Raw genomic sequence first — 26655 nt, 5'->3', positions numbered from 1 at the left:
CAGAAAAGAGACAAACATTTAGACAGTAAGGAAATACTTTTACCTGGCACTGAGAAGTTGATTTTCCTCTCAGGACAGTTTGCTTTCTCAACATCACAACTTCTCCATTGGCTGCAGCACGTTTATTCAATTTGGATGTTGGAACATCTAAAAAAAGAAACACGAAGCAGAACATCTGCAAGACCTCATAGAGACAAGGCTTAGGTACTTTCTGTTCTCATTATAACTCACCATGAAAACAGGAATTTAAAAGTCCCTGAATGCAGCAAGTAAAATGATTTAATACAGAAAGACAGTTCACATTACTTTTGACATAAAAGAAATGACTGACAAAATGGCAAAATCATTTTAAAGATACTGTAAATCTTCAAATAAAAGCCTATCCCAATTTAAATCTCCATTCCTTTTTACTAGCCGGGTGTTGCTGCCTTTTGTTTTGACAAATAATACTGATTTGTTTGTGGATTAAAGATGTATTTGAAAGGGGGTCTCACTCTCTTCCCCACAGTGCAGCACAATGGTATGGACGGGCTGTCTTTTAACAGCAGATCAAATCAGTGACTTGTAATTTAATTTGTTGTATTCAATATTCAATCATTGTACATTATTGTCTTTCTAATCTTTGCTGTGCACGAGTTAAAAAAATATATATTATTAAGGGCCTGTCTCATATCAACACCTGTCCCAAATAAAGGCAGGGACTTTTTATGTACTGAAGAAAATAAAAGCCCAAGTTTTACTGTAATGTAGAGGGGAAACTTACAGGAAGATATATATTATATATTAGATATCATAATACATTATAATAAATGAGATTGCATGATGAAGAAGCACGGGGTTAATGTTTATTTAAACATCACAGATGAAGTTAAAGTCTCATTATGAATGTGAGTTTGTTACAGTATGTTGCCCACTATGATTATTTATAGTGTCTCTTCAGGAGACGTCAAGACAATCAGAAGTATTTTTAATCAGATTTAGAGGCAGGGATATTTAAAATATGATTATATGACACAGAAGAAACCAGTGTGCAGAGATCAGAGAAAAACAAGGCGTATGTTTTTCCATTATCAGCAGACTAAAAACACAAACATGTTTTTCTGTACTTTAGATTAGTAATCTCTTACTAGTCTCAAGTGACTTTTAACTGCTATTCAAGCCATATATTCATATGAACTTCCTCCAGCAATGTATCATAGTCACCATTTTACAAAGCATACAAACCGCATAATCCTATTTAATCGTCCAGTTTGGGGCTTGGTGTTTTACGTTATTCCCTGCTGCAGTGACTTGAACCTTTCTCAAATTTCATACAGTCCCAGTGTGACAGTCTCCTCTGAGTTGTCACAGTTCCACAGACCACAATGTAATAACTTTTAAGTGTGGTTTGTGTCTCCAGCTCAGCTCCCTGGGTCGTTAGCAAGAGAGAAAACAACAGGAAGAGACAAAGTGGAGAGGGAAGCCTATGATCTGAAATCTGTTCTGGACCGTTCAATGATGAAAACAACTAACGGTATATGATTCTACAACCAATGAGCAGAGACGTCAGGTTAATGTCTCAGACCTTCATGTGAAAATATCACGTCAGAACTTTAGTTCCACATTTAAGTTAGCTACTTCCAGCAGCGAAAAGTTAGTTGAGAACAAACACTGGAAACAGAAACAAAATAAGTTATTTTTCTCTCCGACTTTACTCAGAATTTTTCGCTGCATGCCCCCTTGAACACATTCTCACATGACATGTGAGAATGCTGCAGGTATGAGTCTGGCAAATTCAACGCTGGTGAGTGGGAGAGGGTGATGACTCCTGGGAACACTGCACGTCATTAGACTGTTTGAGCTCATCTCCACGCACGTAATCAAACTGCTTCATGATTGTTTCTGTTTGTCAGTATGTTCTTTTTCGGTCTTTTGTTGATACCATAAAGGGAGGGATAACGTCATGCGTCATGCTTGAGCATGTGTGCTCAACTGACTCAGGAGGATTTTTTTGGAGCAGCCTGCCTGACGTTGAGTAGAACTTTTCAGGCGTACATACGGGAATGTGAAAGCACTTGAAGACAGAAAATGATGTAACAAAAATGACCTGTGTTTGGGGATAGCAAACTGTTGCTTTAGTTCAAAGCTAACATACAGAAAGGATGCCTCCCCATAATAAGTACAGCTTCTCCAAACACTAATAATCACAACTCTCATGTACAAAAGGAAAACAAATATATAAGTATAAAGTATACCCAAATACTACACTCAGACATCAGATCAAGTTAGCATTGAACAGCTCCAAGTTAACATCAACAGAATTTACTCCTTTGTCATATAACAGAACATTTTTAAATGATGATGTTATAGCAAAGCCTTGGTTTAATATAACCACACGTTGTGTTCTACACTGACCTCATTTTGATGATGTTTTAACCTTAAAAATAACCACAGGAGTTAGATACAACCCTGATGCCACTAAACCACAAATAGCTCTAAAAATGTGAAACGCCACAGCTCAGCCAATTCCAAACACCTGCTGTTTATCATTTGGTTCAATAAGCAGCAGGATTTACTGATTTTGTGTATAATTATTGTAGACTAATTAATATTATTGATTATTATGTGCTGTACCTACTTAAGAATTGTGCATGTTCCATTATTCATATTCCCAATCTATTTGACTAAATTTCTCTATCATCTTTGAGTGAATTCTCTAAGAAGCCTACTAGAGATATTAAGAAATAAGTAGCCTACTAGTCCACTTTTGAGTAGGGGTATCTGCAAATGAAAAAGGAGAACTTTTAATGTATTTTCCAGACATCACAACATTTAGTTGACGAATAAAAAAACTGATAGAAACGCGTGATATCTTATCCAGGACGCGTTTACTGAATGAGTTTATGCAGGAACTCGTCATGTTTCTCATCCACAGTGAAACTTCTTCTTCGTCTCCTCTTCACAAACGGGGAGTGGGGGAAGGGACAAGGGGGAGGGAGAAGAGAAAAAGAGGCGAAAGCGTGACGTCAGATGTTAGTGGGACGTCTTTAAGTGTGAGGGTGAGAGTGGAGGAGCAACGTCCTGAAGAAAGGAGAGTCGGTGAATGAGTTTTCGGTCAAAGCAGAGCTGAGCTGCCCTGGATAAAAAAGCAGAAGTTAAGAACTGAAAGAAAACTTTCCTCACATTCTTCACACGGCGTCCTAACCATCTGCACCGAGACTGTAAGTAGAGGACGACGCAGCCAGCAGACATCATGTGGCTGTTTATGACACTGATTTCACACGTTTCGATGGCTTGTGCATATGATTACTGTTGCTGAAAATGTCATGAATGAAACAGTTTGTGGATTGATGAACATACATAAGAAGTCCTTCTCGGGCTGATGTTGCTCTATGTGTCAGTAACAACTCAAGCGAGCCTTAATTTGGTTTAGCTTTGAATTGAACAGTGGTTGTGGTAACTGTTATTGGAAAGTCTGCATTATTAGTCCAAAAGAGAGAAACTAATAATACTTATGAAGTAACTTAATGTTTATGTGTTGACACTTCCTGCAAGAGATGTGGATTTGCACATCCTTTCAGCCATTTTTTTTTTTTTGCAGAGTAAAACTATGCAGTTGCAGAAAGATAGCCGACTTCATCCGTGTTCAGGTCCTGCATCTTATCTTTAAATCATAATCAGTTTGACAGGCCAGGTAATAACACACACATAAGGAATTTGACTTCAATTTTAAATGCACGTACATAGGCAAACACACAGCTACAAGGACAACAAGCTTGACAAGATAAACATTAAATCAATCTGCTTCACATGTGAATATACAGTATGAAAGATGTAAACAGGTGGTGTCATATAAAAAGAGTAGTTTCATATGACATGATTGCATTTAAACAATGACAGTCTATAATAACAATAACATCTGGTAGCAGTTTGACATAACAGCACATCCACACCTCCGTGAGAAGCCTAACCTGTTATTTTAGTCCTTTAGTATTGTTATTTTTTCAATCTATCAGGACAGCAACTTCCCCTTCTCCTTCTCCTTCTCCTTCTCCTTCCACCACAACCTCATGTCCTTGAAGGGCAGTGAGGAGGAGAAGAAGGAGGAGGTCCATCTAGAGCCACCCATGGAGCTCTGCGCCTGACACACAGTGCACAGAGAGGGGGAAGTGGTACTACATCATAAACTAAACACAGCCAGGGAAAACGCTCAGTGTTTATTCTAGCTGAGTTCAAGGACAAACTGCAGCGATGAGAGGAGGGGAATCACTGCCACCATCGCTCAGAAAGTCCTTTCACCAGAACTCCCACTGCTCCAAATCAGCATTTTGTAATGTTCAACAGGTTCCAGGCCTTTTCTTGTATAAGCAGTTGAGCTGTGATTGACTTAAGTGAGATTGCCCTAACCTGCATACTCTTAGTTTTGACAACCTCCAGATAACAAGTGCAAACTTGTAACATATCAGCAGATGAAGTAATATTACTGTGATTGCAAAGGGAGATTTTGTTAGCAGTGCAGTACATCTTGAAGCTGTAGGATGAATCATTTGACAGCCGACAAAATACCAAATGATTGGTGGGAACTCAGCATTTTCACTGAGGTTTAGAACATCTGCGAAAAATATCTGATATATGAGAAGAAACAGTGAAAAGGAAAGACACTAAAACATACACAAATACACATGATGTTAATGTGTAATCTGCTCAGGAGTAGTTTTTTAAAATATCAATATAGTCTTTTGATAGATTATATACCTAAATGGTGGACCTGTGTTCTCCCATGAATTCACAAGGCTGCAAAACATCAACACTATATTATCAACTATCAATAACGGCTGCTCAAATATTTAGATTTAAGGAGCAGTCACCACACAGGTTGATCCATAACCTTTTTTTATACACTTCCTATTACAGGTTGAGTACTTTATATGACATTCAAAGTGATGTTCTGATGTAAAATCAGTGACTTTGAATTCATGAAAACGAAGATAAAAAAAATCAGCTAAACTGAAAGTGTTTGACGTGATGGATTACCTGTATGAGGAGCAAGTTTCTGCTTCATCTCATAGTTCAATGAATAGAAACCAGGAGCACCAGTAGCTAATCCAAACCCCTCCAAAAGCACATGTTTTATATCAAGTAATACTGTGAGGTCCTTCAAACACCACTGTAGAGGAGGTAGGGTTGACTTGTTTAGAAGAAGAAGGCAGGAAAAGTTTGTTTGTTCGTCCATCATCTTCTTTAGAAACAAATGAGACAGCTGGAGGAGTCGGGAGGGAGCAGAGCAAAGCCGTGTCATTCCTGTCTTTTGTGTAAGTGAAATGTGAGGGTCACTGAGGGGCTTTGTGCGTCAGTGTCTGTGGGGCCACCTCAGAGTCGTGCGTAGGGAGTGAGGGGCCGGGGTGCTGCACAGATTGAATAGGTTAGGGGGCCACAGTCGGCCTTGTCTTGGAGATAGAGGGAGTGAATTTCTGGGCCAACGGTGACAGGTCTTTGAACGCTAAAGAGTGAGTGATGGGGGCCGCTGTCGGCACGTCTTTGTGAAGCCTTTGTTGAGTTGAGTCGCACCAGATGAAGGGGCAGAGATTTTTTTTTATTCAGGGCTTTTTTTTTTTTTTTTTTTTTGGTGCACACACAAACACATGCCCACGAACGAGCTTGGCTTGATACTTTTCTCTTGGGAAGTCATGCGTTTAGATGCAGTTACACCCCAGACGAGTGAGCACAGGCTGGCACAGTCCATGCTTTTTAAGGTGTGTATTTATTTTTAACTGTTTGTGCGTCAGTAAAGGATTGTTCCTGCACACTTTTAGAAGGGTCTTGTTTACATTTTTGGGGCCTCTTATTGTCTCTGAAACCTCAGCCTCCCCGGTTGTATTTGAAGGCGATAGAACTTACCGGCATTTCTTCACCCAGTTGTTGGGGGCTACATTTATTGGCTTTTTACAGCTTGAATAATTTGATAGTGTATAATCGATGTCGGTCAAGTAAATCCTGTCTAACTCTGGAGCACTAAACGTGCAATCGAAGGCAAACATCTCTCCCTCGCTGACGTTAGATAAAAGTTGTGGTAAAGGTCGATCCATGGGAACCTTTTTCTCAGTTTGCCACTCTTTCCTTCACTGTTTATAGAGGGCAACAAATGCGGTGGCTCACATGGTTATGGTTAGAGTTGTTGAAGACAGAAGCTTGGCTTGTTTCGTAATATCTGTTGAGGGTCGAGAAAGCCTCATGTAAACCAAAGAAACTGAACTTGTCCTTGTGCTTGTGCTCTTTGGTGCTTTGCATGGATCTCTCTGAACTGTCTGTCCCCTGTTTGTAGAATGAAGCTCGCTGTGAAAGCAGGTGGAAGTTTGCCCCCCTCAGGTGCGACGATCAAAGGCGTTACGATGTACAGCTTATTAGTGTCTTTGTATGTCTTCTAATACCTTTTTTTTTGTCTGAAAGCCTTTGTTCTCACTACACGTGTTGGAAGACCTGGTTTGTGTTACAAAGGTCTGCCTTTTTCACACTGCCTGAGGGGCAAAAGAGAGCTCGGTGTTGATCTAAAGCTGTTGTTCAGTTGATAAAAATGAGCTGTGATGAAGATTTACGAGCCATCGCTGCAGGGGAAGGGGTGTCTCTTTCTACAGCTAATGTTGTGGCTTGTCTGCTGTTCTGACATCACTCTCTTGGCCACGCCCCGACATAGTCTTGATAAATCGCTGGCAATAAATCATTTCCTTAAAAAATTGATTGGGAAATGGAGTGTTAAGAGTGTGGTATGTTCCCACTTTTTCGGTGGTGTAATGTTCCCTATTGCTTCATACACTCCATTCTCCCTCACTTCTCCAAGAGCTCTGCTGCTTGCATTCTTTTATGAATGAGGGATATGTTTGGTCCTGCCCTGTGCGCCGACTGCTATCATACGAGTTCCATATCTCTTGGGGTTTCTTGTTTCCCTGATTCTTGGAAACACACAAAAGGAAGTTAGAGTGTCATTAGCAGCCTGTGATTGTCCACATCTTGTTTGGGTAGCTGTGTAGTCCTAAAGATGGTGCCTGTTTTGTGGTTTTTGGTTTTGAGGGCCTTCCTTTTTTGCTGGTCCAGATGCATGGCAGGACCAGACCAGAGCAGGCTGTGCAGCTTAGGGAGCAGTTCGCCTTGGTTTGAGGTTTCTGGTCCAGGATGTGTGAGTGAAGAAGAATGAGCTTGTGGAGTCCTCCAAGCCCCGATCAACGTGGGGAATCATCTGATCTGGGTGGGCGATAAACCTGCTCAAATTCCCTTTTTAAAAACAGTGAAAGGCTTGTGCTCATCAAAAACCATTTTGACACATGACGTATGGACACTCTCCTGACAATTTCCAGACATTCAGGTCCTGACATTTTCCAGACATGCCCTTTCACACATGCACCGCACAGCAAGAGGTTCTCTGAGAACGCCTTCCGACTGCTGGAAATTGTTGGTTTGGCTTAGATGAGGTGAGCATAGGGACTTATCCAAAATACAAACACCACTGGGAAACATAATAATGAAGCAAACATCATAGAAATATGAAGCAGAGGAATTTAGATACGTGAACAATATGGTTTTCAGGATACCAGAATTACCGTCGGTAAGATACTAATACCAATCAGTGCCTTGTGTTCTTTTATACAATAAAGAGTCTATCTATTAAAACAGTTCTGGTTTTGTCACTATTGCGACAAAAATACAAGTCCTGGGGGAGCTGGTGGTGGTCAAGTGGTAGGGTTACAAAGTCCATGGTCCTCAGAGTGGGCATCCCTGGTTCGACTCCAACCTGTGGCTCCTTTCCCGCATATCTCTCAAATGACGGCATATAAAGGCCAAAAATTAAAACCTCTAATAATAATAAAAAAATAATGGAGATTCTGTGATTACAAAACACAGGGTATCATAATATTGAAACCATAGTGAACAATACCAGCTAGTCCACTTGCTTGCAGTGAATGTTTTAGTGTATCACCTTCATGTGTTGTACATCCTGCCTTCATGTGGACATGTGAACTAGAAGGCTCTCCAGCAAAAACTTTGTTTGCTGTGGTTAGGGTTAGGGTTAGGGTTAGGGTTGCGTTCTTCACTTCAACTCACCTGGGTAATGTCCAGGAGTGTGAAAGGGGTTTTAGAGGAACAGAAAAATGTCCACTGTCTTTCCCAATCCCATTCTCAATCAATGTCCATGAATGGATTTTTTATTTCAACATTTTTTTTTTTCACCGCCTGTGTGTAACGCTCTCTTTGTAGACCAATCTGGGTCAACTGTTTTTTTTTTTTTTTATATCTGTAAACCACCCACCTTCAGTCCTCATTCACGTTCACCCTCTACAGGCAGACTACAGTGGTCAGAACTCATTACCTCAGCACCTTGGCATGCTACCAGAGCCCTTTGCTGATATCTCAGAGCAATTACTTCAGATTTACTACCCGGCCGCCTCCTCTAACTAACGGCCAACTGACTGACCCACATATGCCTCGGTCCACTGCTTTGTCTGAGGCATGCAAAATGTCTCAGCTCATACTGATGTTCTGCTTTATTTGTACACTTTTGATTGAGCTTAGAGGCTGCTTGGCCAACAGGTTTTCACAGCCAAACATGCAGTCCGCATGGCTCGCTGTCAGCCCACAGGTTTTCCTTTCTAGAAATTCCGTTAACGAAAGTTTTTCTCATAGTAGCAAAGGAGACTGTTCATGTTGGCCGGCTGAATGAAGGGTTGGAAAAGTGTGTGTTGGCTTCAGGCCCTCACTACATGCATGTAATCTTGTGTGGCAGGCTTGGTTTCTATCAGGACATTAGAGCAGTGTGGGAATGAACAGGTCCAGATCAGATGCAAGAATGACTGCTTTCATCCTGTAGCATATCTAATGTAACATCGGTCAAACTCAGCGTCATGCACGACTCATGAAAGAATCATAAGACCCCGCGATATGTCAGTGTTGGTGATGCATATCACAGGCCGTCACTCCACAGGCACGCAGAGAAGCAGCAGTAACAAAGATCTGACGGTTTGAAGAAGATACATATCTATCAAAGGCAACTGGGAGGCAGAGACCTTTCACCTTGATCACCGGGTTATGAATAAGTCATAATTCTGAGTGTCTCATGTGCCGTGAAGTGTTAAAATACTCCTCCTCCAGCACTCGCGTAAACACATAGAAAAGCTTGACCCTGCCAAGGAAGTGCTGCTCAAGCACTTTCCCAGAAATCTGTTCAAAAAGCTGTAAACAAGTGGAGCGTGTTTATCAATTTCAGGACGTAGTGACCTTTCTGCACTGCAGCACTCCCATGAAAACACGCTCATAGACTGTATATGGAGCTGCCCCAGACTAAAGAGTTTTCTTATAGAAGATGAGTCACTGTATGCATATGATCAAAAAAGTATGTTTTAACTAGTAATGCCAGTTCTGACGAGAGAGGGTGACAACATTATTATTTAGTATAGGCTAATGATGCACATGTCTAAGCCCTCTAAATTGTAATATTGTTCTTCAAAAAGACAGCCAGAGAAAGACAGAAAGAAAGAGCTACACTTCCTCAAAACACTCCACTAGAAAAAGTCCCTTCTAGTTTCCATCTCCCTCAGAGTGCCGTCCTTAGTGAGACTACAGAGAGCCATGATGAGGTTTGAGCGAAGAGATTTCCAGTAAGAGCTGGGAGAGATCACACAAGGTGGCTGCCGGCTGCCTCGACAAGGTATGTTTAGACTCCATCCCTGTGGTTTAAAGAGGCAGAGCTGCTAATTTGAGGGTATTGTAGTCATAACCGACAGCAGCGTGCCTGACCTAGGTGGACTATAATCAGCTGCCAACAGAAGACTCTGAATCACTACAGAGGACCCAACACTGTAGCCTGGATGGCTCTCACTCAGATAAACAAACACAAAGATACATGCTTAACAGATCTGCAATTACACATGTATATTTATTCAGGATGCACACACATTACTATATTTTAATGGTCGCTGTAAATAGAGGTTAAACACAGTTTTTATGTGGTGAGTCACACTGGATGAGAAGCCATTGTCAGTACTGAGAATGGAAACTTAGATAACAATAAGGAGAGTGATAGGGGCTTATAAAAGAGCTGGAATAAACTCAAGGACTATAATTGAATATTGTATGAATATATGAAGTGCGATAAATAAATAATACTAAAGAATGCCTATTTGTTATATTTCATGTCTGTCTGTTCTCCTAAACGTTTTAAACAGTGTCTGTTTACAACATATCCCCTCCTAAATAAAAAAGGAAATCCAAAAAGCAGGGTTTTTTCCAACAGTTAACTTGAACCAAATAATATGAGGGTAGCTGAAAGATAGCCAGAGCTTCACCTGACTACATAGAAATGGTGTAAAAGCATGGTCATCATTATACTCAGGCCTTCATCTAATGGGTAAAATGTACTCATTGAGGGTGAGAAAGCATTGTTTGTTTACAGTCTATAGAATATTTTGTCTTCTTAGTTGTAATAAATTCAGACCTAATGAGCGATATGTTGATTGCGAGTGCTCATTTTGTGATAGAGCGCTTTAAATGGAATTGAATTGAGCTACCGTCTCTCGAAGACTACAAATACCCTAACAAACCCGTATAAACGCAGAATAGACAAGATTAGAAATCCTTTAATTGTCATGTCACATCGTACAACAAAAATTGCTGTGCTTCCCTAAAACAAAGAATAACATTCATCACAGTCGTATACATCAATTCATCCACGTGTCCATCATTAATAGTTCAGTGCAGGCTTTAAAGTTGTAGGACTTTTGGGTATAATTGCACCTTACAAGGATATCATGCACATGAAATGCTATAGCGCCATAAATCACCAGCTTAGGTTGAAGCAAGACAAGTTGACTGATCATCATCACATTGACTGTGCGTTAGAAGCTTTTTCAGAGACACTGTTGCTTCCTGTTTGCTTCCTGTTTATCTCTGTCATTTCCTCTTTTTTTTGCTGATAATGAATAGTAATGTTGCTGTGCAGTAGCTTCTTTGTTCTATTTCTATTCTTTCAGTCAGCCTCTAATGTTCTTCCTCTCTTTTTCCCAAGCAGGGTAATTACATGTAGACTGTGTATTTTGGCTGAGGGTTCATGTAATCTGTAATTAGGATACAAGATTGTAGTAAGAGAATTGAGAATAAGGGGACTTTTAACTTAACATACTGCTCAGTCAAACTTGATAGTGTAAGATGAACTTGGGAAAGATACAGATAGGCATCACTGTCAAACCGGAGACAAAGCAAACCTGTACACAAAATAAAATAAAATAAAAATGCACCTTCCTTCACGTGGATGAAAGCAGCAGCAGAACTACTTGAGAACACAGGCGTGAAATGCAAACACGGCTGAACCGCGCTGAACTGAATCACACCCGCATCTAAAGTGTTTCAAATCTCATACCTTCTCGTCAGATGTCGTCATGCTTGTGACTTTATTTTTTTGACCCACTTCTACCCCTACTCAGTCGGCGTTTTTAGCTGCATGAGATAATGCTCCTATTTTGTAGCTTGGGAAATCGTCTGAAGTGTTTTGAACTGACTCAGATCTGTAGTGTTCATTCTCTACATATGTGATGGGATGATTTAGCATCCCAAATGGAGGCTGGTGGGGAGGTTATGACCTCATGCCACATTTATTTCCCTCAGGACATTAGAGTGACTTATCGCTCTTAATAAATGTTTGTGGGCTGAACTTTTCATCACCAGCTAAGTGACACATTCAGCAAGATTTAAGAGTCATAACATGAATAAATTGTCTTCTCTCATAAGATCAACAAGCCTTCCTTCCCTTTTTATGTGAAAGTTATGAATCTATTGGAGCGAGCTTAAGCATGATTTATAGTACATCTCATAACTTGTACAGACTGGGACACTTTTAAAGAGTCACTTCATCACTCCTCACTAAGTTTAATCGGCATCATGCCGCGCAAAGTCATGTTTCGAGTTCCAACGTTTTGAGATTTTGAGGTAAAAGTCCCCCCCCCAAAAACACCTGGGACATTTTTCTCTACAGATTTTGTTAATGATGCTTACGTTTGAGGAAATGGGATTTCAATAACTCATCAGCAGCTTTACTTTCCAGGAAAAAATAGTCCCATTACCGTGGATAATCCATGAATCTTGCTGTTAAAAGGTTCAGAGGGACCTTGTTTTCAGTGGAAAGCTGTAACAAAGTAAAGAAACACTGGAGTAACATTTGCTTTGCTTAAAATCTTTGCAAAACATACAATATTAAAGCCTGACCATCCTTCTGGTGCTGTTCACAGTCTCTGATCTGTTTTAACGGCTTCATAAATGTCCTCAACAGCTACTATTTTACAAAATTATCAAAGCAAAAAAAAAGAAAACCAGCAAACTCACACTCAGTTGTGACGTGTAGAAATGGTAACACACTCTGATTTGGAGAGGATTTGGTTCTTGCTGTCGAATAAGCGGAGGCACTTTTGTCCTGATAACTTAATGACATTGATCATCATTGTCTTTGTAGTGACATGAAGCAAAGTCCCTTGGGATGAGGTATAAAAGGGCTTTTGCATGTCTTTCTGTTGTTTTACTCTTTGACTTGTGTGTTTTAAAATGTGGACAAATCTGTAGTATTGAATGTTTTATAACTGCTTTCTAAATAACAACATTTTAAACTAAACTAAAAATCTAAGCAGAAAAAAAGGGAAAGAAGCTTTAAACACTTCACATTTTTGTTGTGATTTAGTTAGATAGGCCTTTTCCTGATCTCACCAGTTTTGGGACAAGGCTCGGGCAACTGTTTTTAAAGCCCTCTTGAACTTAACCAGATCGTGAATATTTTCCTGGGTGTATCATAACACAGGATCATGACATCAGGGGCCTTCTAAGAAACCTCAGAGCTCCCATGGGACCACAGCTGTATCCAGGCCAGTGTGGTCACTACGACTCAATCATAACATAGCAACAGTATAACAATGACTGTGATTGGGACCGATACACACACTCGCTCAGACACACACTTCAACAGTGACTCACATGCACTAACTCTCAAAATACAGTCAGAGAAGATTTAGAGGATCGCTCCGAACATGTCATCTGTTACAGGTTACGAGTTATGTGCTGCTGATTGCTGTTGAATCAAGAACAGAGAATTGACATTCTTCTAAATGCTTCAGCATCAATTATAACATAATAAAAGGCTACATTAAATCCAATAACCGCTCACTCTAATGCATAAAACATGTTTATTCAGACGGTGCTTTGAAAAGCGAGCGCAATGATGGAGCTCCAGTAGAGATTTCATGTGTGTGCTTGCCGCAGCAGAGAGGATCAGGCATGTGATTCTGTGTGCTTGCTGTCAAATGTGGCATGCTGTAACAGAGCGCTTCACCGATTTGTGTTGACAGCTGCTGAGCGGTGAGACACACGAGGCTCCAGTCATTTTACAGATAAAATCAAGCGCACAAAGGCGCAGTTATCACAAATCAAATGACGACAGTAACAGTCATATCTGTTGTCTTTAGCTGTGTGTGTGTGTGTGTGTGTGTGTGTGTGTGTGTGTGTGTGTGTGTGTGTGTGTGTGTGTGTGTGTGTGTGACTAATCCCGACCGTTCCAAAGACATCTGGAATAGTTGCTCGTGGTACACACACAGCTGGCTGGTTGTGAATTTGAGGTAGCGCTCTGTGGGAGGCTTAACTTCATGATTCATAGTGGATGGGAAAGCAGTCTTCTTAAACTCTTCTTCCCTCTCCCCCCTCTTGTGCACGTCGGTGACTCCCACTTCATACAGATTCTGTGTCTGTGTCTCTGCAGGGTTACTTTTTCAAACAGCACTATGGCGGAGGGAAGCTGTTTCGGCGCATTGTAGCTGCACGTCTTGGGATGACCGGAGAAAAAAAAAGAAGGGGGGAAAAAACCTGAAGAAGAAAGTAGGCTTGACATCTGCTCAGAGAGGATAACATCAGCTGCACATCTGGATCCAAACAGGGAACCGACTGGACCTTTCTCTATGTAAGGAAAGGAATTTAGACTCCTCTATATCAGCGCTCTGACACTTGGAAAAGCTTAAAAGTGCTTCCAAAAAAATCGATTCTATTTTGTGAATTTGCTTGTTGCCATCTCAGAAAGACAAAACGCCATGTGCCATGTCATTGTAACATGCCGCTCCATGCTCTGGACGCTGCTCAGCATCCTAGTGGCCTTCGCTGAGCTCATCGCCTTCATGAGCCCTGATTGGTTGCTGGGGTTCCCTCGCTCGGACTCCAGTGCGAGCGGGGCGGGAGTGGACTCTGGGGAGTACCGGCCGTCTTTGGGCCTCTACAGCCGCTGCCTTCGCATCGGCAGACGAGGGGTTGGGGTCAGCTGCGGGCCCTACGCTGGGTCGTTCGGGGAAGTGGCCAGTGGCTTCTGGCAGGCGGCCATGCTGTTTCTGGCAGCGGGGACGTTAGTGCTCGGAGTGGTGGCCTGTATCTCCATCTTCAGCCTGTGCTTCCAGAGCATCCTGAAGAAGAGCTTATTCAACATCTGTGGACTGCTGCAGGCCATCGCAGGTCAGACTTCTTGTTTGTGTGTCTGTCTGTGTGTCCCTGAATGAAGATGCATGAGTGTTTAGCTGAACTCTTATTGGTTTGTATTTGCTTGATTTTCTTCTTCTTCTTCTTCAGAATTTTGTGTTTATTCAGTCTTCAAAAAAAGACATAAACAGGAAGGAAGTTAGATACGTCATATACGAAGGTTAAGAGCTGTGGTCAAACTGGCCAAGAAAGGAAAATAGCAAGTTAACATAACATTTGCATTATTTGAAATCTATACGGTCCTGTGATTCGCTCAGAGGAAGCCAGGCCGTGGACAAGTTATATAACAGTTAGCATCATTGCTGCTGAAGCTAATGCTAATAATATGGGACCCTGTTACAAATAATCTAGTTGTGCAACATGTCCATGCAAGCATATATCTGTGGATTTTATAATCATGCCGTAGCCTTTGGGGAAGTTCTGCTTTGAGTTTACAAGTTGAAACACCTGAGTTTACACGTTGGCAGAAACTATTCCACGTTTTAAGTTCACCTCAGTCTTTATGCACGTTTCTTTCAACAAAGGGCTCCGATAGGTGTGTTCGGCTGGACGGATCTGGTAATCAATCAAAGGGGGGGGGGTCTCTCCCCTCAGAACAAATCAAAGGCTTGTCAGCTGAAAAGATATATGCTTTCTTCTTCAGACTTGAGTCACCTAGTTCCCAGCTGCACTCGGACTTGTTTGTCCTCTCAGCCCTGATGTTTACATGTAAGTGACTCAACCCTTCGCCTCACGGTCTCGTCTCTCCCTCCAGGCCTGCTGCTGATGGTCGGTCTCATGCTGTACCCTGCTGGCTGGGGTTCAGAGAAGGTGAAGAGCTACTGCAGCCCAGATGCCTCGCCCTTCAGGCCGGCTCTGTGTGGTCTTGGATGGGCGTTCTACACAGCGATAGGAGGAACGCTGGCGACCTTCATGTGTGCTGTCCTTTCTGCTCAGGCTGAGATCGCCACATCCAGCGATAAAGTGCAGGAGGAGATCGAAGAGGGGAAGAGTCTGATCTGCCTGCTCTGAGACTTTGAGGCTGTTTGGATTCTCCCGGACTCATCCTTTTTTTTTTTTTTTTTAAACTCTCCTACATAGAAATCTGTACGTGTCAGTAAAGGGAGAACAGACGATTCTCTGAGTGATTCCATCCCTTTTGGGTATTCTGCTTTGTTAAAATCAGCTGATTATTGAACGATAGAGGCCTTGGTAACAAAGTTACCTGCACACTTATCCAACGGTTTTGACCAAGATGCTGATATTTCTTGTAACAAGTATCACCTTATACAAACCACTGTATTGTAATAGAGAAATGCTTAGGAAATGGTAGCGCAAATGTTGTTAGTGTAACTGTGGACAAGTTTAACACTGCCAGTAAAGCAGTGTGCAGGTTTGTAACATCATTATGTTCATTCACATGGTTCACCTGCAGACCTCAACAAACCTCTGAATACTAACAGATGTGTGCACTTAAACACCCCAAAACAGCTCGCACATGTGTTGTGTTGTGTGTGTGTGTGTGTGTGTGTAAGACATTGACTGTTGTGGTTTTGAAAATGTCCACATGCTCTGAATCTGCTGCACAGCGGGACAGTCAGACGATCTACCTACCTGTTTTAAATGTGCCACTCGTGGGATTGTTCACTTTAAAGGGAGTTCCTTCTGTTAAATGGATTGTTTGTGGGTTTCTTGCAGCTTATTAACCAGCAGAGTGTGTGCAGAAAAATAACAAGAGACCGGGCCAGATGTCTCCGACACTGCTGTGAGCTTTCATGTTGGGATGTTTGCTCACAGTGAGATAACGCAGGCTGCACCGCGGCTTATCAAATGTTATCGTATTGCACACCACACAGAAAGGAGCAAGCTTTGCAAAGACAGACTAGACAAAAACAAGTGGTTGAAAATTAAACTCAAGTCTTCTCTAGAGAAATAGGTCAGCTTTGTATATTCTTAATGCAGTCTAGAGAAATCCTCTTTGTTTGTTTGATACTTTTAAAGTGTCAGCTGATACCATGTTTTGCACTTGGGCCTTCATTCATTTCAAATTGCTAAATATTGTCCCCTGTTTTCATCCCCCTCCTAATAATACATCATTTCATTGCTGTCGGTGTAACATAATGTGGTTGCTTGTATTCATTGTAGTTGAGATGTGCAATAATTCAACCCTGGCGTGTTTGCAGAAAGAAGAATGAGTGGGCTGAGAGGATGAAAAGTGAAATCATGCTATGGATGTTTTTCTATAATACATAAAGCATTTCTAGTCTTCTTATGCTTTTAAATTGATGTTTACTGTCCACTGTTTTTGTTATATTAACAAAAGAGTAACAGCATTGGTGGCACATTGTTTGATGCTGCATGTACGAGTTAATGTGTGAGGAGAATTGCAGCCTGTCATTTGTGGTCTTCTCAATAAACTACTTTCTTTAGTAAATCTGTGCTACACTTCTCTGATGAACTTCAGGCTTATTTCTTGTTAAAAACTAAATTTCTGAGGAAACACTGACACCTAGAGACGGGAAGTAGAAAATACACAATGGTGGCTTGAACCAGTTCCCCCTCAATCAGGGTTCCAAGACAAAACTGTGGTCTTTTATTTATCGTCCTTCTAAGTGTTTCTATTGACCAGTGATGATAACCTGTTAGTGTGATCTGCTCTCTATTCTCAAAACTATGACAAGGGTATTTTTTTGGCGTCACTTAACCCCAGAAGTCGGGACCCACTGGTGTTAAGGTCTAATTCTAAGAATTTTGTTAAAAATGTTGTACCTAAGCGCTGATAGCCCAGCGGTTATGGTCCTTGGCGCAACGGTTCTGGGTCCAAACCCGACCTTGACCGTTTGCTGGACGTCATTACCCACTCTGTCCTCCCAACAACTCTCTTCAGCTGTCCTATAAAGAAAAAAAGGCCCAAAAAATAACTATAATAATAAAATAAATGACATGGATAAAAATGGAATAAAAGTGATAAAGGTTTTCTCGAAGTCCAGAAATATTTCTTTCAAATTTTATTTCATGTTAATACCATAAATATACAAAACTCAAACTATTTCACATGCAACGAAGGCCAGACAAGAGTGCATTACATTTTCTTTTTACATGTGATTGATAATGGGGATCAAATGTTCAACTTTACAAAATATACAAGTGTCCCTTTTTGAATGACTTTCTTCTCTGATTCAGTGAAATCATGGTCACAGATCACAACACGGTTGCAGACCAGCTCTCCCGACACATCAAGGAATGACCCTCTGTGGCATGGCTTCATTTAGAAACGGTATCGACCTCTAGATGTACGGGAGAATGAGTGGGTGTTTGTAGCACGGGAAAGTTGTGTATTATCCTAACGTTAAACGTAGCTAGGGAACACATCACAAACCAAGATTTAAAAACAAATCTATATGGACATTTTGGTAGATTTCTCACAGCTTTTCAGGACATAGAATAACACTTGAGGGAGATTTCTTTTTTACCTTTTCCTTTCATACCAATCATACACACGTCCTCTTCTACACAAGCACTCCTCCCGCAGGGTACATAGTCATTTAACACTTTTTCAATCTAGCTGATGCTATGATCATGTCTTTACAAAACCACACAAACATAATACACAATGTTAAATCCAACCCAACAAAATTGAAATGCAAACAACTTAAATTACATTATAAATAAAAAGGTTTTGTCTTTTGCACTAAGGTCAACATAGAACAAGAAATGTGCAATGGATTTCAAACAAAAACAATACTGCCAACTAAGCTGTCAGCTTATGGTTATGGCTGATGAATCAGTGACTTTTACATGTGTAACAATCTCTGGAGTACTTAGTCCACTATAATGTTCAGCTCATCATACGTTTGTAACAAAGCAGGATCAGTCATCTGTCCTCTTATCATGCACATCTTCAGACACTCACCACCGCTATGAGATGCTAAAGCACAACAAGAAAAGTAACCCATGTCCATCACTCACTTCTGTGACAGTAGTCTGTACAGCTTCGTGCTGGATAACACTGTTATTGTATGAATTCATGTATCTTAGTGATATCACTGAATGTGCATTAAGTCCAGTCCTCTGTTATCTTAATGTTTGTTTTCAGCTCTGAAGCCCAGTAATCCCTCACTGACAGAGATGATTTTCTGTATGTAATAATGAAAAAGGACTAGTTGCGTCTTTGAAGAATCATAGGTTTATAGCTGTCCAGTTCAGGCCACTTATCCCCCTTTGTGTGGTGCAGTATGTGTCTCTTTAAACATGAGATGATTTATAGCAGCGTTAAGATTTGTAAGCGAGTGTAAGGGGCTACAAAGACAACAAAGAGATGAGCAACACAGTAGTCTGTTAGTGTCATACACACACAAAAAGATGAAGATGAAAATGTATCTTAACTTTGTCTCCCCTATTAGCGCACCAGGACGTCATAATATCTGACTGAGCCTCTTTAAAAGTTTGTGGTGGGAACAGGGTGTCGTCATTACATCTGCGCAAAAAGAATCCAAAACTGTATCGATCAGATAGCCACTGGGACATGCAGTAACTTTAAAGCCCACTTTTCACAGAAACAGAGGGAAAATAAATAACACACATCCCCCCACCCCCCCACCTCCCAAAACCAGCCGGAGTTACTTGACGCTTCCTCAAGTGTGCTAATCATGCATGTTCTTCTCATGCTTTCAAATCTCAATAAGCTGCGACGATGCCGACCCAGCCCACACTGCCGATCAAAGAAGCACACAAAGAGTGAATATTTGTTTGACTGACATGTGTCACTGGGGCGCTGTAGGGGCGGCGGGCAGGTTCTCACATAAGAACATATTCTTATTTTTCATAAATTACCAGGATGATAATTTGTCTCAGAATAGAAGCACACATATGGGACAAGGTATAATTTACCTTTCAGATCTCAGTGACCAAGTACTGGATTATAGAAAAAGTGACACATTCACATACAGGCCCAACCATTCAAACATTCACCGTACTTCCAGTATTTGACCAAGAAAACAGAACTAGTATGTGCAAAACACCATAATTCGATTATCATTTTTCATGACTGTATTATAAACAGGCAGGAGGCTGTTCGGAGGTCATCACCGTGACAAAAACAAGGTATGCTAGAAAATGCGACCTCTGCCTGACCTAGGGTCACCTCAAGGTGACAGAGGAACAGGGTAAGCGAGGAATGGAGCAACATAATTTGAGATCAAATCCCACTCGCTCAGAGCAGAACACTAGGTCTAACATACACTAAGTCACTTAGTGGATGTTTCAAGGTTTGTGAGCAGACAGTCATCTGACTGAAAAGCAGAAAGGAAAGATGTAGGAGGTTTTTTTTTTCTTTACTGAATGCTTCATTTAATTGAAGAAGGACAACTCTGGTCACCCTATTTAATTAAACTCTTTTGTTTTTAATGCCTCTTAAAAATTCTTTGCAAGTTTTAAGCAAAGGGTGCAGGGAGATCTGAGTGAAACATTCAATAATAGAATTAAATGTATACGATCACCTGCAGGGCCAGAGTTGTGCACCTCCAACTTATTGTATTTATAAGCTTGTATGTGTGACAGAGCATGTGTAAGTGTGTGTGCGTGTGTTTATGGCTGAGCTTTGAAGGCTCCACGAGCAGCGTTGGTTGCAGCATTGGCGGCAGCGTTGGCGGCTGCAGTCTGAACAGTCTTGTTAGACATGACCCCAGTAGCGAACTCCTGCTGAGCCTTCTCGAAACTAGCACCGGTGGTGCGATACAGTGCGTGCACCTGGAGAGAGATGAAGAGGACATTCGTTGGAATAAGGTCAAGTGATGTAAATCTACCAAGAGGCCTTTTGAAAAGCATTCAATGATCAAGGTAGATGTTTCATTTCTGTCTCATCACATTGTAATTTAAAACAACTTTAGTAATAAAGAGTAATGGCACACAGCGTCCTGTTTTTAGACAGCAAATGATATCTGTCCACTCCCCAATACTTTACTCTCTGCCTTACTACTCTCCAACATTTATGTTCAACTAATTTGCATTATTAAAGTGTTTTAGCCTTTTTTTCTCGGTCTGCATCTCAAGATAAAATGGCTTCTTCATGCCATTTGTTTTTACACCTATTAAACATAGCAGCAGTGTTGTAGTACTTGAAATCAGTCTTGGTCTCAAGACCACTTTCTGAAGGTCTCGAGCTCGTCTCAGAATGTAAAGCATTTCGACTCGGTCTTGTCTCGGTCTCAGACTGGACGGACTCTGGATTTTAAATTAAAGCCGGTCCAGACCATCACTGATAGGCTATTATTCCACATCATTACTGTGATTAGAAGGAAAACCCCACTTTCTAAAAGAACAAATAACTGCCTCATTCATAATTCGATTTTTATCCCCCCCGGTTACAGCCGCAACCTTCGCAGTGTTACGGTCTAAGTGAGTGACACGCCTGCTGCAAACATGATGATGATTTTTCAGTGATATTTATGGTCTTGACTCGGTCTCGATCCCTAAATGTCATGGTCTTTTCTCAGTCTCGGAGCACTCTGGTCTCTGGTTTGTCTTGGTCTCGGTTTATGTGGTCTTCACTACAACACTACATAGCAACTGATGCAGTCATGTTGGAGTACTCTGTCATTGTCTTACCTTCTTAAACATAATGAGCGAGCCCACAGACAGTGCAGTGAACAGAGCTGCGATCAGTAACATGATGATGCCCACTGGGATACTGGTGTTCAGACCAGTCAAAGCTGCAATCCAACCACTGGCAGAACGATATAACGACAATATTAGTGAACTTACAGTACACACTCCTCAGCAGAGGTACAGAATCAGCAGAAGCACAAATACCCACCATGTTCCCCAGCCGGTGATGCCGATACTTTGTAGAACATGAACTCCAAACTGGCAGATATAGACGAAGAAGAAGACAAAGAAGCGGAATGAACTGTCACTCCTGCAGAGGAAACACAGAAGAAGAAGTGAATGAGAGCTCAATGTGGAGGAAGTAAAATACCAATAATAACTTTCTTCAACTTAGTCCCTGACTTATCTTCCACCACTAAGCATTATTCCCCCCTGCTTCTCTCAGGCTCTTCCAATATAGCCAAACCATATTGATAATTATTAAGTGCATGGTCAGAAAATAAGTGAAGAGTGAAGAACGAGCCTCTAAAATCAAAAGTAATGGTTGTCATCACTTAACAATGGTTGAGGGCGAGACTGCTGCAGATGTCAGTTTAATTTTCTCAGTGTCTTCTTACCTAAAAGCCCCGTAAAGTGGTCTGTACCAGCAGACGAAAGAACACGGGGTGAACAGCAGAAACCAGAGCATGGCCAGGCCGAAATCTACACCACGAGATGCATCCACACAGAACCAGGCCAGACAGCCGAACATGTTGACAAAGAGAGTGCCTGCATGAACTGATGGGAAAAAAACAAAACAACAACAAAATTAGGACCTTCAGTGTAATTTTAGGATAAGAACATCAGCAAAATAAATACACATCCGTCTGTCTTTAAATGTTAAAAATAAGAAAACAGGCAGGTTCTAGAGTAAACCCACTTGATTGAAGGAGTAATTTAGAGAATCAAAATGAAAGACAATGATCATTTTCACAGGGATTTCAACGGCCACTTACACATCCAAAGGTTGTACATGATCTTGACGGTCTTTTGGAACTGTACAGGAATGTCCACTGCGATATCGTGGTAGAAACAGGGGCCGACTGGGAACTTCTCTGGCAACGGAGGCCAGTTATTCTTACGACCTGTGTGGACAAAGGACACGGGAGTCTTGGTAGTTTCCCCGGCAATGTACAGTATATGAGTTCTGACTCTAATTTAAAACACTATATTTAGAAGCAGACTTATATTAAGTGAGCGTGCAAGAATTAGAACAAAAATAGCCAATCAAAAAGACAATCCTTTTTTTTCCCAGCTCATTCTGCTAAGCTAAAGGAGAGTTAATACTATTTATAATTAAATAAGTATATAAATGTACGGATGTAGATTAACTGTGAAATGTCTGAGACTATTTTAAATACATTTGAAATTGCAGGAATAGCTTTAAAAGTTTCCAGAACATTTGTGACCATTAGTAGAAAAAAACCCTCTACTTTTAAATTCGCATACAATTTTCAAGCAGAGTTCTTCCCAGTGTCATAAAACTCGAGACAATTTCCCATAGTATCACATTTCTCATAGTATTAAAATCCCTTTTCCTCTTCTGAGAGCTCACTTTTATTCTGTCAGGGTGTTTGCAAAATGTGACTGGTAACACATCCCTGTTCTGAGTCTCATCAACACTGTCACGATTCTTTTGATTGGTGAGGACAAATGCAGACTCCGGGGTTAATGTGGTAAGTGAATTTATCAGGCGACTAAGTGATGGACTGGCTGACCTGCTGCTCCGTGGGTCTGTAACTCTCTCTCCCGGCGATCGAGCTCTGCTGCTTTCTTCTCCAACTCCTCCTGCCTTCTCAACAGCTCAGCCTGAGCACGTGCTTGGTCCTGACACAGACGAGGCAGAAACAGTTTAGAATTTTCCAGCCAGCCTTTCAGAGGAGTCATTATACAATCATGTAGGTAATGAAGGTGTTTCTCCACTCGTGATCTTGGGTGTGTTAGTTTGAGAAAATAAAAAATGGGGTGAGGTTTGGGAAAGTTATTAGCTACTGTTTGTTCACACACTAGTAAATTTAAGGGCTGTCAAAGGACAATTTTTTGTAATTCATTACATTTATAATTACATTTTAATATTCCATTATTTTTGTATTTCAATAAAGGTTGTCATATGCTTTCTTTTTGTATTTTGGTGCTGTCTTGAGCTAAGGGTACTTCCTGTTTGGGTACAAAACTGCTTTTATTTAGAAAAAAAAAGGAACTAGTGGTCGTCCAAATGTTTCCGGTTCACCCCGGAAAAATGGAAGTAGTTTCAGATCAAAAAGTAAATGACAACAGCTTAAGAGGACAGTGACAAAGTGGAATGTTTGTTTGATGTCATGAGGTGAACGTTACTTTGAACTCGTCAACTGAGTCATCTGGATGTCAAATGAGCCATTCAAAGGCGCAGAAGTGTTTTTTTCTTTTCATTCACTGTGCTTACAGGGAGACGCTGCTGTCTGTGAGCTGACTAAGCTACGGGGCACCTAATGGGACAAAATAGATCAACGCAATTTAAAAAATCAAATGCATTCATTCCAGACATTTATCGCATTGTGAGTAATCTGTTAACGCTGACAGCCCCGGTAAATATTGATCTAGCTTTCAAGTTAGGAGGTATGAGTTAGGGAAAGGCGTGGAATGCATTCACACTCATCAAGACAGTGACATAAAGATGTGTGGAAAACATCAGATGATAGACAGTACCTCATTACGCCTCTGTGGGCCAGTAGAAAACAGAAAACAGGTGAGTATATGAGGGACAAGAGGAAATGTGAAACAAAAGCTAAGACAGAGAGAGTGTGTTTATAATGAACAACAATGATAAGAACTTCAACAAAGTTAAAGAAAAATTACACGAGTATACATTCAACATGTTTCTGTGTGCAGTACCTGAGTCTGTTGCTGTGAGTAAGCTGGCGGCTCTTCTGTGGGCTTCATGATGGCAGGTTGTGTGTTCTGAGCTGGGGCAGGAGCAGATTTGGGGGCATTTCCAGGTGCCGCCTGTAAACCCATCACAGTTATGATATGTTAATATTCGTGCAATCTAAAAAAAGACCCTGAATCACAACTTTAACTGGGCCACAGTCATAATATGTCAGAGAAACCCTCTGTGACTGAGAGGAGGAGGAGGAGGAGGAGGAAGAGAGAAAGAGGGAATAGGATGAAATGAGGTCAGTAACTAGGAAGCAGACAAACACATTTAGTTGCTAGTGAAGCTGACCGTTCTGGCGTCTGTGAAGGGGTTATACTCCTCCAGACCACCAGGAGGGGCAGACTGGGTCACCTGCGTCACCGAAGGATCCTATGGGACAGAGAGGACCATGAAGGGTTTCAGGGGTTAAAAACTACAAACACAAAATCAAAAGTTTATGATTCGTGTTAAACACATCAGCTCACCACACATCTACTGGGTCTATTTATTGTACTTTGTTGAACAGTTATTGTTGATTTGCTGACAACAGGTACAGGTAGGCTGCCTGCACAGACCGGAAGGTAATTTAAGGACATTACTGTTAATGTAAACCAGATTCTAAAAGAAGAACAAGATCTTGATCTTGAGGCAATGTTACAATTCACTTAGCAGACACTTTTATCCAAAGCGACATACAACACTAATCCATTCATACGCCGCCACAGTAGCAGTGGGAGCAATGCGGGGTAAGTGTCTTGCCCAAGGACACATCGGACATGTTGCTCGAACCCTCAACCTTTCAGTCGAGAGGCAACGACTCTACCAACTGAGCCACAGCCACCCAGGAGACTGAACATTCAAATCTGCACCTGTGAAGGTGTTCGGTTTGAATGAAAACCAGCAAAAGTGTCGGAAGACTGTCTAAACGGTAGGATAGTTTCCCCGGGAAATAGATTGTACTGTAGCATTAAACAACATAAGATAAGATAAGATAAGATATACTTTATTCATCCCAGCAGGGAAATGTAGGTGTTCCAGCAGCCTGCATACAAACACACAACACAACACAACACATGTATACATACATACAAACACACAACACAACACATATATACATACATATCCCACCCATACAAAAAACATGAGCCCACAATACATAGCCAGGATATAAAAAAAGTGGTTTGGATGGTCCATGTGCACAAGTAGCTGTTACTCATAGATAACAGTACAAAACACTAGCTCTGCCAGTGCATAGTATGATAGATAAATAAATAATTACTATAAAAAAGCAGTCAAGTGTGCAAATATACAGGTGCACAATACAGTTTGATATATGCAGCTCAGGCTAAAGTTTAAAAGTTTAAATGTCTTCTGTCCTTACTTAAAGGGGAGTCGTTATAAAGTGCAATTGCAGTAGGTAAAAAAAGAATTTTTAAATCTGTCCTTTTTGCAGCTTAGCTAAAAACACTCTTTTGCTCACACACGAGATTGTGTAAGGGATGCATGTTATTGTCCATAATGTTCAACAGTTTCTGTCTCATCCTTCTCCCCAGCACAGAGCCAGCCCTCCTAATCATCTTGTTAAGTTTTTATTGATGCTGCTGCCCCAGCAGACGGCTGTCATTAGTATTACACTGATTAATAAGAACCATACAAAGTTATCTTTACTGTCAAACACTATTATTAAGGCCTTATATGACGGTGGTTAAGGAGGTTAAGTTAGGATGATTAATGACAATTCAATTACCATTTCAGTGTCACTATTGCAAGTAATGTGGAGTTAGAATAACACCTTTTTGTTGGAGCACTGCTGAGACAACAGCAGCCTTCAATAGGAAGTATATATGCCTTAATTGTTGGCACACAATGTACCTATCTTAACCGAAGCTAGGTGCCAATGTTTACTGTCGGGCAGAGCTAGCCAGCTAACATCATGTGTCTTTGTTCTGAGTTTGTGTCATCGTTGTTACAAGTTTGAAAACAACAACGCACCCCAAAAGCCAATCTTATTTTAATAAGTAAGCAGCCGTATTATGTGAGACGATGGAGATAAACCATATGGATCACGATTAGCTCGTCCAGCTATCAAATCGTTAACCAAGAAAACCTCTAGCTAGCAAGAGATGCTAAAGAAAAAGACTGGCCTCTTTGGGATTTGAAGCGAGCTAGCTGGCTTAGTTAACTACCTGAAAGGGATTGCTGAAGTCCGGGTCTGCAAACGGGTTGCTGTCAAAGTCGGACATTGTACAGCCTTTCTAATAACTATTTCCTGTGTGGAAGAGCTTCCCGATTCTCCAGGGAAGGTTTCAGTCTCTCTCTCTACTGCTTGCAGGCTTCTCCGCCTCCTTCTGATGGAGACCCCTCGCCTAGCCAGTTAGCCTGTCGTGTAGCACAAAAAGATGGCAGGAGGAGTGGATGCGCGGTGAACGGCAGCGTCCTGCGTCACTGTTTCAGCACCGCGGAGAGCAAGACTGTGGAGGACGAGATCTGACAGAAGTATAAATAAATGTAGGAATAAATAAATGTATAAATAAATAAATATGGAAATAAATAAATGTATAAATAAATACATGTGGAAATAAATACATGTAGAAATAAATAAATATGGAAATAAATAAATA

General features: G+C 41.1%; 2 protein-coding genes across 3 annotated transcripts; one reads left to right on the top strand and one right to left on the bottom strand.

Annotated features, from left to right (window-relative positions):
- The first annotated feature begins 3048 nt into the window (after positions 1–3048).
- LOC132974538 (LHFPL tetraspan subfamily member 2a protein-like) lies at positions 3049–16930 on the top strand. Its single transcript, XM_061038646.1, has 4 exons — positions 3049–3200; positions 13757–13954; positions 14068–14493; positions 15272–16930. The coding sequence occupies exons 3-4, from the start codon at positions 14082–14084 to the stop codon at positions 15526–15528; spliced, it is 669 nt and encodes a 222-aa protein (XP_060894629.1). The 5' UTR covers positions 3049–3200; positions 13757–13954; positions 14068–14081; the 3' UTR covers positions 15529–16930.
- A 559-nt stretch (positions 16931–17489) lies between these two features.
- LOC132974537 (secretory carrier-associated membrane protein 1-like) lies at positions 17490–26449 on the bottom strand. Of its 2 annotated transcripts, none has more exons than XM_061038644.1 (9): positions 26221–26449; positions 24344–24424; positions 23994–24123; positions 22860–22961; positions 22098–22226; positions 21720–21879; positions 21311–21412; positions 21103–21220; positions 17490–20244 (listed from the first exon to the last, which is right to left on the bottom strand). In XM_061038644.1, the coding sequence occupies exons 1-9, from the start codon at positions 26275–26277 to the stop codon at positions 20083–20085; spliced, it is 1041 nt and encodes a 346-aa protein (XP_060894627.1). In that variant the 5' UTR covers positions 26278–26449; the 3' UTR covers positions 17490–20082. The 2 variants fall into 2 exon arrangements, with proteins under 2 accessions (XP_060894627.1, XP_060894628.1); XM_061038645.1 differs by having other exon boundaries at positions 22860–22968; positions 24013–24123; positions 26221–26448.
- Between the last annotated feature and the right edge of the window lie 206 nt (positions 26450–26655).

The sequence above is a fragment of the Labrus mixtus genome, chromosome 5 (genome assembly GCF_963584025.1).
Source record: "Labrus mixtus chromosome 5, fLabMix1.1, whole genome shotgun sequence".
In the NCBI taxonomy this organism is placed as follows: domain Eukaryota; kingdom Metazoa; phylum Chordata; class Actinopteri; order Labriformes; family Labridae; genus Labrus; species Labrus mixtus.
Note: the sequence above shows the minus strand (reverse complement) of the source record. Positions and strands in the feature narration are given on the sequence as shown.

Coding starts and splice junctions, on each gene's coding strand:
- LOC132974537 (XM_061038644.1), bottom strand. CDS start 26,277: ATGTCCGACTTTGACAGCAACCCGTTTGCAGACCCGGACTTCAGCAAT. Junction 22,962..23,993: donor GGTACTGCACACAGAAACAT/GTTGAATGTATA, acceptor GTCAGGACCAAG/CACGTGCTCAGGCTGAGCTG. Junction 22,227..22,859: donor ACAGACCCACGGAGCAGCAG/GTCAGCCAGTCC, acceptor TTGTCCACACAG/GTCGTAAGAATAACTGGCCT.
- LOC132974538 (XM_061038646.1), top strand. CDS start 14,082: ATGTGCCATGTCATTGTAACATGCCGCTCCATGCTCTGGACGCTGCTC. Junction 14,494..15,271: donor ACTGCTGCAGGCCATCGCAG/GTCAGACTTCTT, acceptor CTCTCCCTCCAG/GCCTGCTGCTGATGGTCGGT.